Source organism: Poromitra crassiceps (assembly GCF_964638095.1).
Source record: "Poromitra crassiceps genome assembly, chromosome: 27".
Taxonomy (NCBI): Eukaryota; Metazoa; Chordata; class Actinopteri; order Beryciformes; family Melamphaidae; genus Poromitra; species Poromitra crassiceps.
Genome location: NC_139650.1, coordinates 10063939 through 10081747, shown reverse-complemented (window position 1 = coordinate 10081747; position 17809 = coordinate 10063939). Strand labels below are relative to the sequence as shown.

The 17809-nt window shown below is 44.2% G+C and overlaps 1 protein-coding gene across 2 annotated transcripts in view; it reads left to right on the top strand.

Moving 5' to 3' along the window:
- The window catches only part of padi2 (peptidyl arginine deiminase, type II), a 34014-nt gene extending 18129 nt beyond the window's left edge, over nt 1-15885 (top strand). For both annotated transcript variants that reach the window (XM_083661529.1, XM_083661530.1), the window contains exons 9-16: nt 4399-4510; nt 5669-5776; nt 7786-7937; nt 10074-10221; nt 10435-10528; nt 10632-10711; nt 14234-14362; nt 14488-15885. In XM_083661529.1, the coding sequence (XP_083517655.1) occupies nt 4399-4510; nt 5669-5776; nt 7786-7937; nt 10074-10221; nt 10435-10528; nt 10632-10711; nt 14234-14362; nt 14488-14721 (1057 nt within the window). In that variant the 3' untranslated portion in view covers nt 14722-15885. The remainder of the gene's footprint in view (nt 1-4398; nt 4511-5668; nt 5777-7785; nt 7938-10073; nt 10222-10434; nt 10529-10631; nt 10712-14233; nt 14363-14487) is intronic.
- Nucleotides 15886-17809: the final 1924 nt, after the last annotated feature.

The following is a 17809-nucleotide window of genomic DNA, read 5'->3' as shown; positions in this document are numbered from 1 at the left end:
TTTGTTTGCAGGTGAGAGCAGACAGGTGATGATGATGAATGTGTGAACAGGTGTTTATTTGCAGGTGAGAGCAGACGATGATGATGATGAATGTGTGAACAGGTGTTTATTTGCAGGTGAGAGCAGACGATGATGATGATGAATGTGTGAACAGGTGTTTGTTTGCAGGTGAGAGCAGACAGGTGATGATGATGAATGTGTGAACAGGTGTTTGTTTGCAGGTGAGAGCAGACAGGTGATGATGATGAATGTGTGAACAGGTGTTTATTTGCAGGTGAGAGCAGACAGGTGATGATGATGAATGTGTGAACAGGTGTTTATTTGCAGGTGAGAGCAGACAGGTGATGATGATGAATGTGTGAACAGGTGTTTGTTTGCAGGTGAGAGCAGACCATGATGATGATGAATGTGTGAACAGGTGTTTGTTTGCAGGTGAGAGCAGACCATGATGATGATGAATGTGTGAACAGGTGTTTGTTTGCAGGTGAGAGCAGACTGTTTGCAGGTGAGAGCAGACTGTTTGCAGGTGAGAGCAGACTGTTTGCAGGTGAGAGCAGGCTGTTTGCAGGTGAGAGCAGGCTGTTTGCAGGTGAGAGCAGACTGTTTGCAGGTGAGAGCAGACTGTTTGCAGGTGAGAGCAGGCTGTTTGCAGGTGAGAGCAGGCTGTTTGCAGGTGAGAGCAGACTGTTTGCAGGTGAGAGCAGACTGTTTGCAGGTGAGAGCAGACTGTTTGCAGGTGAGAGCAGGCTGTTTGCAGGTGAGAGCAGACTGTTTGCAGGTGAGAGCAGGCTGTTTGCAGGTGAGAGCAGACTGTTTGCAGGTGAGAGCAGGCTGTTTGCAGGTGAGAGCAGGCTGTTTGCAGGTGAGAGCAGGCTGTTTGCAGGTGAGAGCAGACTGTTTGCAGGTGAGAGCAGACTGTTTGCAGGTGAGAGCAGGCTGTTTGCAGGTGAGAGCAGACTGTTTGCAGGTGAGAGCAGACTGTTTGCAGGTGAGAGCAGACTGTTTGCAGGTGAGAGCAGGCTGTTTGCAGGTGAGAGCAGGCTGTTTGCAGGTGAGAGCAGACTGTTTGCAGGTGAGAGCAGACTGTTTGCAGGTGAGAGCAGACTGTTTGCAGGTGAGAGCAGACTGTTTGCAGGTGAGAGCAGACTGTTTGCAGGTGAGAGCAGGCTGTTTGCAGGTGAGAGCAGACTGTTTGCAGGTGAGAGCAGACTGTTTGCAGGTGAGAGCAGGCTGTTTGCAGGTGAGAGCAGACTGTTTGCAGGTGAGAGCAGGCTGTTTGCAGGTGAGAGCAGGCTGTTTGCAGGTGAGAGCAGGCTGTTTGCAGGTGAGAGCAGGCTGTTTGCAGGTGAGAGCAGGCTGTTTGCAGGTGAGAGCAGGCTGTTTGCAGGTGAGAGCAGGCTGTTTGCAGGTGAGAGCAGGCTGTTTGCAGGTGAGAGCAGGCTGTTTGCAGGTGAGAGCAGACGATGATGATGATTTTTTGCAGGTGAGAGCAGACAGGTGAGAGATGATGATGATGATGATTATTTGCAGGTGAGAGCAGACAGGTGAGAGCAGACAGTTGAGAGCAGACAGGTGAGAGCAGACAGGTGAGAGCAGACAGTTGAGAGCAGACAGTTGAGACCAGACAGGTGAGAGCAGACAGGTGAGAGCAGACAGTTGAGAGCAGACAGGTGAGAGCAGACAGGTGAGAGCAGACAGTTGAGAGCAGACAGGTGAGAGCAGACAGTTGAGAGCAGACAGGTGAGAGCAGACAGTTGAGAGCAGACAGGTGAGAGCAGACAGATGAGAGCAGACAGGTGAGAGCAGACAGGTGAGAGCAGACGATGATGATGATGATGATTGTGTGAACAGGAGTTTACAGTGCTGCCATTTTAGTAGCAGTATGCTCCTAAATATCAGCTCTTGCTATCTAAAAAAAACAAAAAATGTACATTATGTGACTGTGGCATTTTTGACCACATTGAGAAGCATGTCCCTACATTTGGTCACTGTGATCTTAAAGTCCCTGGAAACCAGAAATATTTCTTTATTATTTAGCATTTTGAGTTCATCACATCACAGGATCCTATGTTAATAAGCCACCAGCCGAATTTGAACGATGATGAACGTCGCAAAGTATATAAATTTAGGTTTGACAGCCATGGCAAAACTCATCAGATTTCATTATTTTTTAGAGTGTACTTTCTCCCGCGGACTGTGTGGGCGTGTCCAGTCTACAGCAGGGAAATTTCTGTCTCTCGGAGAGCGCGAGAGAGAGGGGGGGAGGGAAACGGAGAAAGAAAGAAAGAGAGATGAGTGCACACACCGTGTGTGTGTGTGTGTGTGTGTGTGTGTTCGCGCGTTGCTCCGCGGCTCTGAGAGGAAGAGATCTCTGTCCGTTCTTTGCCCCCACAGCGTGTCTGTCTCCCACTCTGTGTTCTCTCTCTCTCTCTCTCTCTCTCTCTCTCTCTCTCTCGGGACTAGTGAGAGAGAGAGAGAGAGAGAGAGAGAGAGAGAGAGAGAGAGAGAGAGAACAGCATAGCGCTCGACACAGCCTGGTGACGCGAAGTTACTCACACACACACACACACACACACACACAGAGTAGGGCGAGTTGCGCGCGTGTACAAAGGTTATATAGAGCTTATGACGTCATAAGCTCCTGCATTTTAGCACCTCACGCACTGCTCTCTTCAATGAGGAAGTACTTTGTAGAATCTTGTAGAAAAGTGTCGATTTTAAGGCTTTGGGTTGAAAGTAATGTATAATAATTTCTGAGGCAGACAGTTACCGTAAATTCCGGACTATAAGACGCACCGGTCTATAAGCCGCGGGACCAAAATTGACTATTTTTTTCTTCTATAAGCCGCACCGGACTATAAGCCGCGGGTGTTTTGATGTTTAATTACCATATGAAAGGGTTCGTGCACAGAGAGGAATGTCGGGAAAGAGATCGCTGTTTGGGGAAGCTCCCATTTATTAACATTTCAACAAAACAAAACAAAAGTCAGGTCACTAATCCCCAGACAAAATCACACAACAATAGGCTATATGTGCAGCAAACCTGTAACCAGAGAAGTCAAGTCACTAATCCTCGTCTTCCTCTTCTTCCTGCGTACTGAAACCACCAAAGTCCTCATCTTCAGTGTCGGAAACGAACAGGTTCAGGGTGGCTTCGTCAACCACTCTCCTCTCTCCTTCATTGTCACTCAAAACCAACGAACTCCTCTTCATCACTGTCGGCATCGAACAGCCTCTGAAGCCTCTGACGGCCCTCAGCGCCAGCTGTGGCGGCGTCATTCTCTTCATCCCGCAGCAGTCCAGCGTTTTGGAACCCGTTGGTGATTGTGGATGTTTTCACACTCCTATAATATTCCGTGCTGAGACAGTTCCTCCTGCTGCACCGTCCAACGCCTCACCATTGACTCATCGATGCCCAGGTTACGCGCGGCTGCTCTGTTTCCCTCTTTTAATGCGAGATTGACTGCTTTCAACTTGAAAGCTGCCTCGTGTGAATTTCTGCGTACCTTCCCCATGGTAAGTGAGAGTGTTGCTTCTACTGCTCGTTCTCATGCTGTCGAGAACGAGCAAAGCTTTTTTTTGGTGAAAGAATCCTCCAGGGCGCTTCTTGTTAACAGTCCGAGTGAGTGGCAGGTCGAACGTCAAAGGCACTTCATCCATATTTATGATCTGCTCCGGTTCGATGGAATATTCCTTGATCTTCCTTTGTGTGAATTCGCCGAAGTTTGTGATTTTCTCCTGGTAGTCGGGGGAGGGAGTTGATGGCCGAGTGGCCGTTTGCTTACCGTAATTACCATATGTAAGTGGTCACGCACAGAGGGGATTGTCGGGATGGCTGTTTGAGGAAGCTCCCATTTACAGTATTACCGTAACATTTCAACAAAACAACATAACACAACACCACCGTTGTTTATTTTTACAGTGCACACAGTGTCCGCGGTGTGGTGAAAAGAGGGCAAGAGAGGAAATTAAAACAGAAGTGGATTTATAGTTAGAAAGAGTGCTAAAAAAGAGAGATTTTATTTGTATTTTTTTTTTTTTTTCTGAAAAAAATCCATAGATAAGACGCACCGTTATATAAGCCGCAGGGGCCAAAAAACGGGAAAAAAGCCGCGGCTTATAGTCCGGAATTTACGGTACTAACATAAGACCCTAAATAACATAGTTAGAACGTTTTTGTGGATTTTGGTTTCCAGGGACTTTAAATATTAAATTCTTAATATTTACGATCAAATGAGTATTCATTTTTTTTGCTTTACCGTCGACAATTATGGTCATCTTGAAATGTGGATGGTGCTGATAATAAAAATGTGGAAATGCAAAAATGCAGAAGCATTTGCAGTCTGCAGTGACTTTGACATTTCAAGATTGCTGTTTCACGTGTGGTTACCTTCTCAGCACAAACGATAACTACCAGTTCCTAAAAGGAATGAGGAACCTTGTCCAGAAGAGCGGGTCCAAGCTGAAGGTTTGCCATGAGTACATGAACAGAGGAGATCGCTGGATGCAGGTAAGGAAACTCAGGCAGAACATGATCCCAATGGCCCCTTCTGATCAACACCAAGGCCTAATAATCACATATCAATATCAAGATTTAACAGCAAAAAGTAAATGTCATAAATAAACTTCATAATAGAAACTTGGTTACAATAAATACATAAAAACATTTATCTTATAAGTAATATCTGACAATTCCTATTCATTTTGCACGGTAAAATAAACCAATCAGCTATCTGTGCTGGAACTTTCTGTAAATTACCGGTAATGATAAGAGATTGGAGATATGAGAAGTGTTTACATGTGTTATTTTATTGCTCGTGAGCAAAAGGCAAATAATCATCATTATTCTATGTCTATCTTCTACTGGTTTGGATTGAAATGAATGTCTAATACTTTTAAATGCTTACCTTTATGCACATAAGACCCTAAATTACATAGTTGGAACTTGGAAGGTTATTGTGTATTTGGGTTTCCAGGGGCTTTAACCTTTAACCTCATAATAAATACAATGGAAATGATAATTGCATGTAATATTGTCTCTTTGTCAAGTTTGTTTGTATAATCCTTAATAACAGTTAGAGCTTCTCAACGCTCAGTAAAAGCAAGGAAGATGGTCAAGTCAGTTTTATTTGTATAATTAATTACAGGGGTATCTAGTTAGTGCAACGTTAGATTCCCTGCCTACCAACATAAGGGTCGCCGGTTCGAGCCCCCGTGTTACCTCCGGCTTGGTTGGGTGTCCATACAGGCACAATTGGCTGTGTCTGTGGGTGGGAAGCCAGATTAAGGGTCTGTGTCCTGGTTGCTGCAGTAGTGCCCTCTCTGGTTGGTCGGGGCACCTGTTCAGCCTGGGGGAAATAGCGTGACCCTCCCACGCGCTACAGTACGTCCTGCCGGTGAAACTCCTCGCTGTCAGCTGGAAGAAAAAGTGGCTGGCGACTGCACATGTATCATGTGAGAGTCTACTACATCTCTCTCTCCCAGATCGGGAGTTGGGGGTGGAGCAACGACCAGGACAGTAGGTGGGATTGGCCAAGTACAATTGGAGTAAAAACGGGAGGAAATCATAATAATAATAATAATGAGTGAAGTGAATGTTAAAAGACGGTGTGCTTCAGCACAACAACAGTACAAACGGTCTGACTGGTTGGACTGTTTTCAAATGCAGGATGAGCTGGAGTTTGGTTACATCGACTCTCCTCACCATCGCTTCCCTGTCGTTCTGGATTCCCCTCGAGATGGACAACTCAAGGACTTTCCATATGATGTGCTGCTGGTGAGAGACACGTGCCTTCACTCAAATCTATGGAGACTAAATATGCTTATAAGATTATTTATTTATTTATGTATCTATCAGGAACAGTGTACATTCATCAACATGTCAGTTTGCACATCCATGTAAATGCAGCAGAGTTAGCGAGAGAGCTAATTTTCATCTGTAGTCCCTGAGCATGATGGTACAACAGTACCAGAGTACAGTACAGCAGTACAATACAAAACAAGACCTTACAGGACATAAATACAATGCAAGTCGCATTTATAATTAAGAAGTGTGTGTGTGTGCGTATGCCTGAAGAGACAATTTTTCGTGATTGCAAATTTGGTTAGCTTTTTTTTTTTTTTTTTTTACCATTATTTATACTGGGGGAGTCTCTCTATTTTTCAGGAGCGGCCTGTTCACATTCACACACACATTCATACCTGGAAGCTGACCAGTGCAACCACAGTCTGATCTGATCTACTGGCCACTGATCAGCTCCACTGGAGCAGTTGGGGTTAAGGGCCTTGCTCAAGGGCACCTCGGTGGTGGTAATGAGGGAGGGGCAAGCGCTGCCTTTTCACTTTCCCCACCCAGATTTATCCTGTCGGTCCCGGGGATTGAACCGTCGACCTTCCGGTCACAAGCTCGCTTCTCTAACCTTTAAGCCACCCACGCTCTCTCGTGTCAATGGGGAGACTGTTCCAGTATTGGGCGGCACTGACTGAGAACATAGTTTGCCCAAACTTGCTGCATCTAAATGGAACAGCACAGTTAAGCTGCCCTTAAGCTGCCCCTGTTGCCCTGCTGCTGTTGGAGGAGGTGCGGGCCCATACACGAGTTAAAAAATGAGGCAGGCATCTGCAAAATGACTATCCAAATGAAAAAGATTAAAAGTCGAGCTGAACCCAAAAATGACTTTTCTTTTATTTTAGTTCAAACACCTGGGTATTCAGTGCACCTATTTAACGTACCGGTATGCCAAGAAAAAATCACAAAAATCTCTTTAGTTTTTCACACTTTTTCACATCAAAAGTTCATTTTTCAAGATTTCATTCATAACAGTAATCTACAGTTTGCTGACGTCACCTAGTACTATCAAATTTCTACCCCATTTCAACCAATCATATCATGACGTGGCAGCTGTCAATCAAATCTTCATTTCAGGATAATTTTCTCTTCCAAATGAAGGGGAAAATGGCACCTAGTGCCTGTCATCAGGCAGAATTTCTAGCCGATAAACTAACTACTAACTTGGCCAATTATGCAAACTAAATCAAACGGTAATGTCTAAGAATGCAAAGAAATCTAACTGGCTCGTTAAAACAACAAGCATTCCAGGAATATTATTTACTGCAATAGCGATAGTGGCGCGCGCCTCAGAGAGCCTGGTTGTCAGGGGTCGCACCTCGGAGATTCCAGGCCGACGGGCTGCACTCTCCGCTCCGGCAGCTGGCTGCCTGCGGCTCGCTGAGCTCCACTCAGCCACTAAACCTCGTGTCACCAGGCTCTTCCCGAGGAGAGCGCCACGACACGACTGAATCCCACTCGATTTGGAGGCGGAACACGCCAGGATTGGCCAAAGCCCAATCCAGTCCCCAGAATTGTCAAATAAAATCATCGACAAGCTACTGTGACACGTCTCTCAACCTGTCATCTCAAACAAGTTATGTTTTCAGTCTGAAACGGACTCTGACGCACGCGACCAACGGGTTCAGTTCGACTTTAAGCTTTTGTACTATATGGCAGTGGTGGGTGCTATTGGGCTTTTGATCAAGTGTTTTGAGTGTTTTTTTTTGTAAAGGGACTCAAGTGGTTTCAGAGTTGTTGTATTTGCTTGAGACCAGCTTGTAAAACAGTATGAAATGTGGGAGAAGGTCATGGCATGCATGAACAGGTTATTAAGTTGTTAAGTAGGGGTGAATGTGTCGGATTGGAAACGTGCTGACAGCAGCACTTTTGTGTGAAGGGCGCGTGGGAGCACGGTCGTCTCTCTCGACTTAACCAATCACACTCCACCTCCTCAGGGCCCGGACTTTGGCTACGTGACGAGAGTAGCCAACAACGAGGAGGTGAGCAGCTTGGACTCGTTTGGGAATCTGGAGGTTAGTCCTCCTGTCAGTGTGAACGGCAAGAACTACCCCCTGGGCAGGATCATCATCGGAGTGGCCTTCCCTACGTAAGTGTGTGACAGTGGACGACATATAAAAACCACATTGGAAATAAATGTTATAAACTTACGTAATGATATGTACATTATTTATTATTTTTGATGATCAAATAAACAAAACAAATCCAGAGCTGGAGACTCAGGGCCATATCTTACGCTCAAGTGCAAGGGCTAATCTTTGCTAGTTTCTAGCACTCAAAATCTCTCTTTTTCTTTTAATTGCTACTAGGTCAGTAAATCAAAGCATGTGTTTCAGCGTGGTAATGAAAAGAAAAAACTGAGATTTTCAGTGCTAGAAACTAGCAAAGATTTGCACTTGGGCGTAATATAAGGCCCTCAGTGACTTATACAGTATACTGTATAGTGTTGGGAGTAACTCATTACAAAAGTAACATATTACATGTAATATATTACTTTTAGCAGTAACTTAGTAATATAACATTACTTATAGGATTTCAGTAATATTATACCAGTTACTTTGTCAAGTAACTCAAGTTACAAATTGAGTTACATTTTATTAAATCAAAGCACATATTTTAAAAAGATACAATCATTTCCTAATCAAACTGTGTGTTTTTATGCAAATAACCACTATAGATGACAATAACAAAGGAAAAGGATAACATTTAGAATTTTTGATTGTTTACACTGACTTCAAGGCGGTCAAAATGATTTTTCGTGATGTTCTGGGGCAGCGATGTCATTCTGCTGCTGCTGTTGTTTTGGTCAAAGTAAAGCAAAAGTAGTGAAATAAGTAACGAGTTACTCTACACAGAAAGTAATATTGTAAAGTAACTTATTACTTTCAAATGAAAGTAACTAGCAATATGTAGTATATTACATTTTGAAAGTAACTTGCCCAACACTGACTGTATATACTTAATGACTGTTACAGTTAGCCTTGAATGTGTTTCTCTTATCTATCATTATCATCAATTTGGTCTGGTTTCTCTTCAGTCTCGGGGTAAGACAACATACTTCACACCAGCACCGCAACATTGAGTTGAAATACCCTTTGATTTGGGGTTGAGCTGCAACAGCTCCTCTTGACGCCCCCAGCGTGGTTGCAGACCCCTCTTTGGCTCTCGGCCAGCTTCATCTGATGAACCACTCGGCCTGGCGTATCCAAGCCGCGGTTGTTGGTCTGAAACCTCAACGTGAAAGGAAGGACCCTCAGGCGCACCAATATAATCAGTCACTTCACGGGGGAAAAAGGGGGTTAGTCCATATATCCAACAAGTCCACAAGGCAAACGTCCCTTTCGCCATGCCTTGCTCAACGGCACTGCACGCACCACTTCAAACACAGTCCTGTCTAACCGACACAAGCCGTGTCATTTACACCTGGCACTAACATGCCTTTTCTGTGATCAGATTGCAATCGGATAGTGCTTGACCACATTAACCTGATTTCATTTACACCTGATATCAATATGTGTATCCAGTGTCCACATTGCGATTGGATCAGGCAAGCTCTTCTATAGCATAGAGCAGCAGAAAAACAGCGGTGACCGTTGTTGTATGTGGATTGAGAAGACATTTGCATTTGCGCTTGTGTTCAATGTGGTCACAATCCGTCCATGACCACCTCCGGAGGTGGTTGAGCCGATCAGATCGCAATCCGTCCTGGGGTGTTTACACCTGTACTTTCCAGTGGTCAAGCACTATCCGATTGCAATCTGATCACAGAAAACACATGTTAGTGCCAGCCAGGTGTAAATGGCCTCAATGAGCTCACTCCCACACACCACGCTTCGTGGGAAGGGATAATTGACAGCTCGTATCAGGCCCCCTCTGAGCCTCAGCCAATCACAGGGAAGCAAAGCTCAAACCCCGAATCAACGCCATTGCAGTGATGCAACCTTATCAGCTGACACTTATCCAACCATTGATAATTCATAAATAATGTGACATAGCAACGTGACAGGATCACACTCCATATGAATCAAAGTTTTACCCTTTCTTGCCCTGATGATGGTTGAGTGTCAATTGGTTGCTGGTGACTAAATTCAGCTTCCTCCTCACAGAAGTATAATTATACAGAAGTGCTTCAGAACGTGTGACAGAAGAACAGAAGTATATACAGAAGTGCTTCAGAACGTGTGACAGAAGAAGATGTTAAGCTGGTTGCATCTCTTTCTTAAAGGGCATCTCAAGGACGCAACATGACCAAAGTAGTTCAAGACTTCCTGTGGGCCCAGAAGGTCCAGGATCCCATCGCCCTGTTCTCCGATTGGCTCCTCGTCGGCCATGTAGATGAATTCATGACTTTTGTCCCTGCACCCGACAGAAAGGTAGATCCCACTTTTGAAAGAGCTACTCTGAAATAAGAGACAGTGAGAAAGAAAGGAAGCTGTTAACTGATTGATATTGACATGCTGAACTGAACGCAGTGAGCTCTCTCTCTCTCTGTGCACCAGGCGTGACTCGTTAGCCGTCAGGATGCGAGGCAGCCAGTGTTCTCTTTGTCTTTTGTGTGTTATCTTTGTCTCTTTGTCTCTCTGTAGGGTTTCCGGCTGCTGCTGGCCAGCCCAGACGCAGGCTACAAGCTATTCCGAGGCTTACAGAACGATGGCCACGGACAAGCTGTCATGTTTGAGGGTAAGCCTTTTTCTTTTTTTACAATGTGTCTCCTCTGTAGCATCAGTTGACAGCATCCAATAAACGTGCGTAAGACTGAACGCTCACTCTGTCAACGCTGAAGGTCAGGGAGAAACCGAAGAGATCACAGTGGATGCGATACTTCAAGATGAATCACTCCAAGCGGAAAATAACTACGTCCAGGTGAGTGGGATCCTAAGGTCCAGGTGAGTGGGATCCTAAGGTCCAGGTGAGTGGGATCCTAACAGGTGAGTGGGATCCTAAGGTCCAGGTGAGTGGGATCCTAAGGTCCAGGTGAGTGGGATCCTAAGGTGTGTTCAAGCTGTCTTGCTCCTGGTGTGATTTTTTTTGTTTGCCATTTTGCCTTTATTGGATAGGACAGTGCAGCTAGACAGTGACAGGAAAGCAGGGAGGGAGAGAGGGGAGGACATGCAGCAAACGACCACAGGTGGGATTTGAACCCGGGTCGGCTGCGTAAAGGACTAAAGCCTTAAAGGAGGACTTACCCCCTAGATATGTATTAGAACAGTGATTTGAAAATACCTATGGAAAAAACCAAGAAATGACATATACTCTTGTCTATACTAGACTCTTTGGCTGTGTTAAGTCAAGATTTTTACAGTTTGCCTACTGCCTCAAAAATAATTTATTTGAGAGGGGCAATATCTTTATAATTATCAACAACTAGCCAACGCTGGTGGCCTGTATGGAAACAGAAAATCCTGAAATGGTTGATAGTTATATCAATTTGGCCATTCAGTGGCGAACTAGAAATTTAATTATTTTTGTCCCATTTTGTCCCATGTGTGTGTGCGTGGCTTGCATGTGGCTTGTCTAAACTTACGTTAAGAGCCTCGCTGCTCGCAGCACACAGCACACAGTGAGGACAAACCTCTCGCTCTGGGGTAACACAATGCGAGATTTCTCCACGTAATTCCCTCGTCTAACTAGAGATAAACCGCGCAATGAAATCCGTTTTTAATTTTAGTTTGGGGGCTTTTCGTGATTCTTGTTAAAAGTTGTGCAAAGGTTTTCCTCTCAGCGCAGTGCAGGGCAGGCTGCGCCTCGTCCCTCCTGCCAGACCCAGGCTGGCGAAACAGCCTGCTGCATGCATGGGGCGCTCGTAACCTCACGGAGCAACAAACAAACAGACAGAAATAGCTGGTGTGCGATTTAGAGAATACAGTCTGAGATTGGGTACAGGATTGAGGGAATCCCGCATCTGTTTGCGAAGGTGCGACTGGACAGGACGCTTTTCACAGACGGGCACAGTAGTCGGAGCGAGGCGAGTGTCTCTCAGGGCTACTCAGGGCAGAGCTGCAGATCTCTCCTCCTCCTCCGCGCATTCAGTCTGTCCAAAATCATTACCGATATAATCTCAGTAGGAGGGATGCAGGGAAATATGATAGTAGCCGATGTGTTTAGAGAAGCTTTGTCACGTTGTCACGTCGTAGTATAGCGTTATATTTTACATGTGCGCTAAACTGCGACCATATTTGTTTGCGGAAATATCAGACTGCTCTCTCTGCTGCTCTCAGAGCACAGAGAGCCCAGCTGCTGCTGGCCTGCTGCGCGCGCCCGCGGAGCTTGGGGCTCGTCCATGTAACAGTACGACTCTCGCCTGCCTGGGCTGGAGACAGTGCTTGCAACTCGGACTGATAATATAAACATCATCATTCGAGCTTATCCAGGTAAGATATCAATAAAGTAATGACACATTCAGCGGGAAACTAACTATAATTAAGACATGTGCCAACTTTGACGACGTTTGGTTCAGTATTTTAAGAGCAAACAGATTTTTTTTTACTTCAGTTAGAGCCCTCTGGAGCCTGATAAGTAAGGTTTTTCCATCTTGCCTAGTTGTATAGGCTTTGGAGATGCACCAGATGCACGCGCTAAACCCACCGTGACGTCAGGTTGTACCAAATATCCCATTCATTTGAGGGCACAAAAAAAAGCAGTTTTCCACCCTTAGAGGGCGCTTATGCCAGATATGCTGCTGAAAAATGATACAAATGGTAAAATGGCAACAGTTTGGTGTCAAATGTGGAAATTCTGACCAGAATTCTTCACACATCACCCCCAAAGTCATATATATTGGTTAAAAGCTGAAAAAAAGTGTTTTGGAGGTAAGTTCTCCTTTAATGGTACGTGTTCTACCAGGTGGAGCCACCGGGACGCCCTGTGATTTTGTATGAATTGGCTTCCCACAGTGTTGAATGAAACCCGTAAAAAGTGACAGAAATAGAAACATATTTTTTAAGCCCAGAAAAGATGATGAAAGGTTCAAAGTAAGCAGTGAAGTGGCAGCAAATCTGCTTTGCTTTGAGGTAAAAAACAGCCCAAACAAAAAGTTTCCCCAGTGCACGAGTGATGAAGTAGAAATTATAACAAAATAACAAGAACATTCAAATCTGCTGTTCAACCATAAAAGTGCATCATTTGATCATACTGCAGATGCTGGCTGCCACGGAATTTGAGCTATTTGCAGTAGAATATTGATTTGAGCATGAAAGGGGGTGGGACTTCCAGAGGATTAACAGGTGGCTTCTACAAATTCACAAGACATGGTTGTGGTAACCAGGGGCGTAGTGGAGGGTCAACTCAGTTTACCCACCTCTTTGAAATAAGGCAAAGTTTACTCACTTTTTTTTTCTTTTTTTTTATGATTTTTATTGAAGGACAAACATGGCAAACATGAACAGTCAACATTAATTCTTTCCTTCAGATTTTTTTTTTTTTTTTTTTTTTACTTTTACAGCAGATGCCCCTTCCCTCCTAGCCTAGGTAAACCCAGCCACCACGTGACCTGCTCTCTCAGTTCCCAGTCACTATAGTGACTGAGAACAGGTCTGAGAGCAGGTCACGTGGGGGATGGGTTTACCCAGGCTACTTCCCTCCTCCCACCCATTCCCTCCCACCCCTACCTTGAAAAACCTAACTTAATACAGGTTCAGTCAGTGCACATTCAATTCTGATTCCCAACAGCAAAGTAAAGCACATCAATAAATCACAACAGCAAAATGTATGCATACATATATACACACCATAGCAAAGGATAAGAAAAAAATAAAAATCAAATAAAGGGGGAAAAGACTTGGCCATAATAATACTAAGAAAATCCTAGCACTAACTTATTCTCTCATTCCGGGGGGAGTGTTTGAAGGTCAATAAAGTAATCTATCAGGCATTTTACTCACCTATTTTCAACTCGCCTGTATCAATCAATGAGGGGAAACAATGTGGGTAAACTCCTCACCTTGGAGAGTTTACACACCTCTATTTACCACTACACCCCTAAACTTGACGCTGGCAGATGGTTTGTTACACAGAACCATCTGGGCCGTCGTCTTTGGAAACTGTTTGAAAAAGGGCAGGCGTGTTCAAAAAATACTTGGCAGGTGATTGGCTGAACCATCTGTCTATCACAGGCTCACGTCAGAACTAAATCCAGTCCGTAGCTGCCTCTGGATGCTGATTGGTCTAGCCCACTGCTGGGATGGAGTTAAACCAATAGCTTGGGGTGCAGCGAGATAGATCTCTCGCGTGATCGTGATTTTGCGAATAATCCAGCTGCCTTGAAAGTTTATAGTTGTGGACCCAAATCATGGAATTGTATTAGCAGAAATGAGTTGGAATGGCATCCCATGTATTTTACAGTATTGCACTGTATGATGTTTGTCTTACTGCCCCCCTGTTCCCCAGAGCTGTATAGACTGGAACCGGGACGTCCTGAAGAGAGAGTTGGGTCTGGACGATGAGGACATCATCGACCTGCCGATCCTCTTCAAGCTGCTGGAGGAGAACAGGGCAGCGGCCTACTACCCAGACATGGTGCGTTTGACACCATACATATGACTTGTGAAGTGGAGGTATAGATTCATACAGGTATGCAATCAACATTCAAAAGGAGCTGATAACAGATCTGTGCCACACGGTGTTGCTCTCTCCTTTCCCAGGTGAACATGATCGTGTTGGGGAAAAACCTGGGCGTCCCCAAGCCGTTTGGGCCCAAGGTGAACGGCCGCTGTGCCCTGGAGGCGGAGATGTGCTCGCTGATGAGCGGCCTGGGGCTCAGCTGCACCTTCATCAACGACTTCGCCTCCTACCACAAGCTGCTGGGAGAGGTCCACTGCGGCTCCAACGTCCGCAGAGAAGCATTCGACTTCAGGTGGTGGAACCTGGAGATGTGAGAGCGGAATGAGGAACAAGTTAGGCAGATAGCTTAGGCAGGTAGAGGGGAGAAAGAAAGGTCTATGAGCAAAAAGGTTTCAAAATACTAGGCATCTAATTTTAGAATAAAAATAATCTTAAATTCATGATTCAGTAACCTTCATAGAGTTCAGGATTCAGTTCATCCAGTTCAGACTCATTTTGTCAAAGCCTGGATTTTGTTTTCAAATCTCATTGTGTAACAAAACTTCATGTAATCACTAGAATCAGTTCTCTATCTATCCGCTTCGCTCAACTAGAGACAGATCTTTCTCTCCGCTTTCTGTTCAAACTGGGTGCATGCAGATTCAGAAGGGGCGCTGAGTGCAGAATTGTGTGCATGTAAACGGAGAAAATGCAATCAAATAATGTAATGTTGCTTGGGACATCCATTTTCAATGTTTTAAGAAGTTCTCTCCATGCTACAAAGTGTTTGTTTGTTTCACTTTGGAGGATAATGGGGGGAGAGTAATTTCCAGTAACTTGACAAAGTTTGCAAAGCAGGTTTGTTAGCGGCCGTTCTTGCTGCCGTTCAAACAACTTTATTTTTGACAAGAAGTCCGCAGATGATTGTTAGGCGGAGATCTCCAATTCTCTAAGAGCTGAGACTGTAACCACAAACAAGCTGTGATTAACAATTAGCGCAGAGGCTCCACATTCTTTTATTAAACATTTTAGGCTTTATTCACAAACGGGTAAACATATCAACCAAGGGCTTAATAATTAAGGGCTTGGTATTTGGATTTGGCCATTGGCTTGTCGAAGCACAGTGAGATGAATGGAACCACAAATTGGTGTGCTGTAATATCAAACAGCCACAAGAGGGCACAATCCAACTAAGCATTTCCAAAGTTCAGTGAAAAAGTTGTGAAATATTAACATTGAACATTCTTGAGTTTGAATGCCTGTAATAAAAGCATAATACGTCATTATTTCTCATATTTTTCTGTGCCACTTTCCAGTCAAATCAATTGCAAAGATTTAGTTGAATCTGGTGCTTTTTTTAACCTATAAATAGATTAATATTAGACGGTGTTTGCATTTGTTCCAGTGTCTTATACTACTTTTTCTACTTTCACACAAGGACTGAATGTGAATGTAACAATTCCAGTGCAGACAATTTCATATCGAATTGAGTCATTTCACTGAAATAAAAAATAAATAAATGAAATGCCTCATATCAGTTCTTTTCTTCATAGTAATTTGAAACGCAGGCTATTTTTTTTTAAATCTCTGCTGTAAAACGTGTGTGTGTGGGGGGGAGGGGGGGGGGTCTCTGAACTGTGCAGTTTTAACAGTTCAGAACCAGTTCAGAATGTCACTGAAAACTTGTAATGCTAGAAAAAAAAATAGTATGCAGATAATCACAGTTATGTAATAATAACATCACTATGATAAGATAAAGTCATACTAAGGTCAGGTGGTTTCATCACATTCTATTTTTCTTTAATTTACACTTTTTAATCTGAAAGATTGTCGGGGGTATATTATGCTTTATTGACAGATGTAGAGTGTAAGAGAGACACAGAGGGTGTGGTAGAGAAAGAGAGTGAGAGTACAACATGCAGCAAATGAGCACAGGCCGGATTCGAACCTGGGTCACTGCAGAAAGGACTGAGCCTTACATGGTACACACTCAACTCAGTGAGCCACTGCTAGCTATTTTAAATTGATTACTTCATTCACCAGCCAATCGGGGAAAAAATCTGAGATCTGAACTTGGAGTGGAGCCAAATCCGAAAACGGTATTCGGAAAAGCACAAATGGGTTTTTTTTTACACATTAATTTTGTACAAATGTTTTATTGGTGACGTGCTACCTTGTGTTTACTAGGGTATTACTATTTTGTACAAATGTTTTGAATGCCATTTATTCCGTCTATGTGTCATGGAGGTATAAATAGCTGCAGGCCTGGCTGTGTGTGAGACTGAGTGGCTGGAGGCTGGGGTTCAAGACCTGCTGTGGGAACCTTTCTTGGAAAAATTATTACTGTACGTAACTATGATCATCTGCACACTTCAGACCCCCCCCCCCCCCCACATTCTTGATTGATTGATTTTATTTGATAATTGAAAAAAAAAAAAAAAGATACTATACAACTGCCCAGCAGGAATACATACATTTAAAAAAAATCATCGAGGTTGAGAACGCAATAAAACATCAGGGACCATGTTGTAAATAAGTATTAACACTTTTACATGCTATCCCTTTGAACTTTTATTGTCTTAATATCCATGAATAAAGTCAATCAATCAATCAAAAGGCTTATTTCCATTGTGGACTTTTTCTTCCCCTGATATTAACCTAACCAATCATCACTCCTCAAGCCTAAACCTAACCAATCATCACTCCTCAAGCCTAAACCTAAGCAATCATCACTCATCCTGCCTAAACCCAACCAATCATCACTCTGCATGCCTAAACCCAACCAATCATCACTCTGCATGCCTAAACCTAACCAATCCCTCCTCATGTCTAAATCTTTGCATGTGAAAGTTGTTGTCATTGCCTTGTGGTCACTTGTAACGAACCTCTCCACTCAAAGCTTTCAAAGTGTGTCAGTGCAGTTCAGTAGGCCTGCCCATTCTCTGCTCTCTGGGAGTATGACCAAGATTGATCTTCTCTGTGGTCCTACGCCTCAGCACCATTTGTTCTGGTTGAGACAAGTTCCAGAAGAGATCAGGTGGGCATCATCGCATCAAAAAGAAAAGGTATGCTTGATCAGCTTTTGTCAGACTTGCGTGGCTTGCAGTGTGTCTGTCTGTGCTTGTTGCAGTGTGTCTGTCTGTGCTTGTTGCAGTGTGTCTGTGCTTGTTGCAGTGTGTCTGTGCTTGTTGCAGTGTGTCTGTCTGTGCTTGTTGCAGTGTGTCTGTCTGTGCTTGTTGCAGTGTGTCTGTCTGTGCTTGTTGCAGTGTGTCTGTCTGTGCTTGTTGCAGTGTGTCTGTCTGTGCTTGTTGCAGTGTGTCTGTCTGTGCTTGTTGCAGTGTGTCTGTCTGTGCTTGTTGCAGTGTGTCTGTCTGTGCTTGTCGCAGTGTGTCTGTCTGTGCTTGTCGCAGTGTGTCTGTCTGT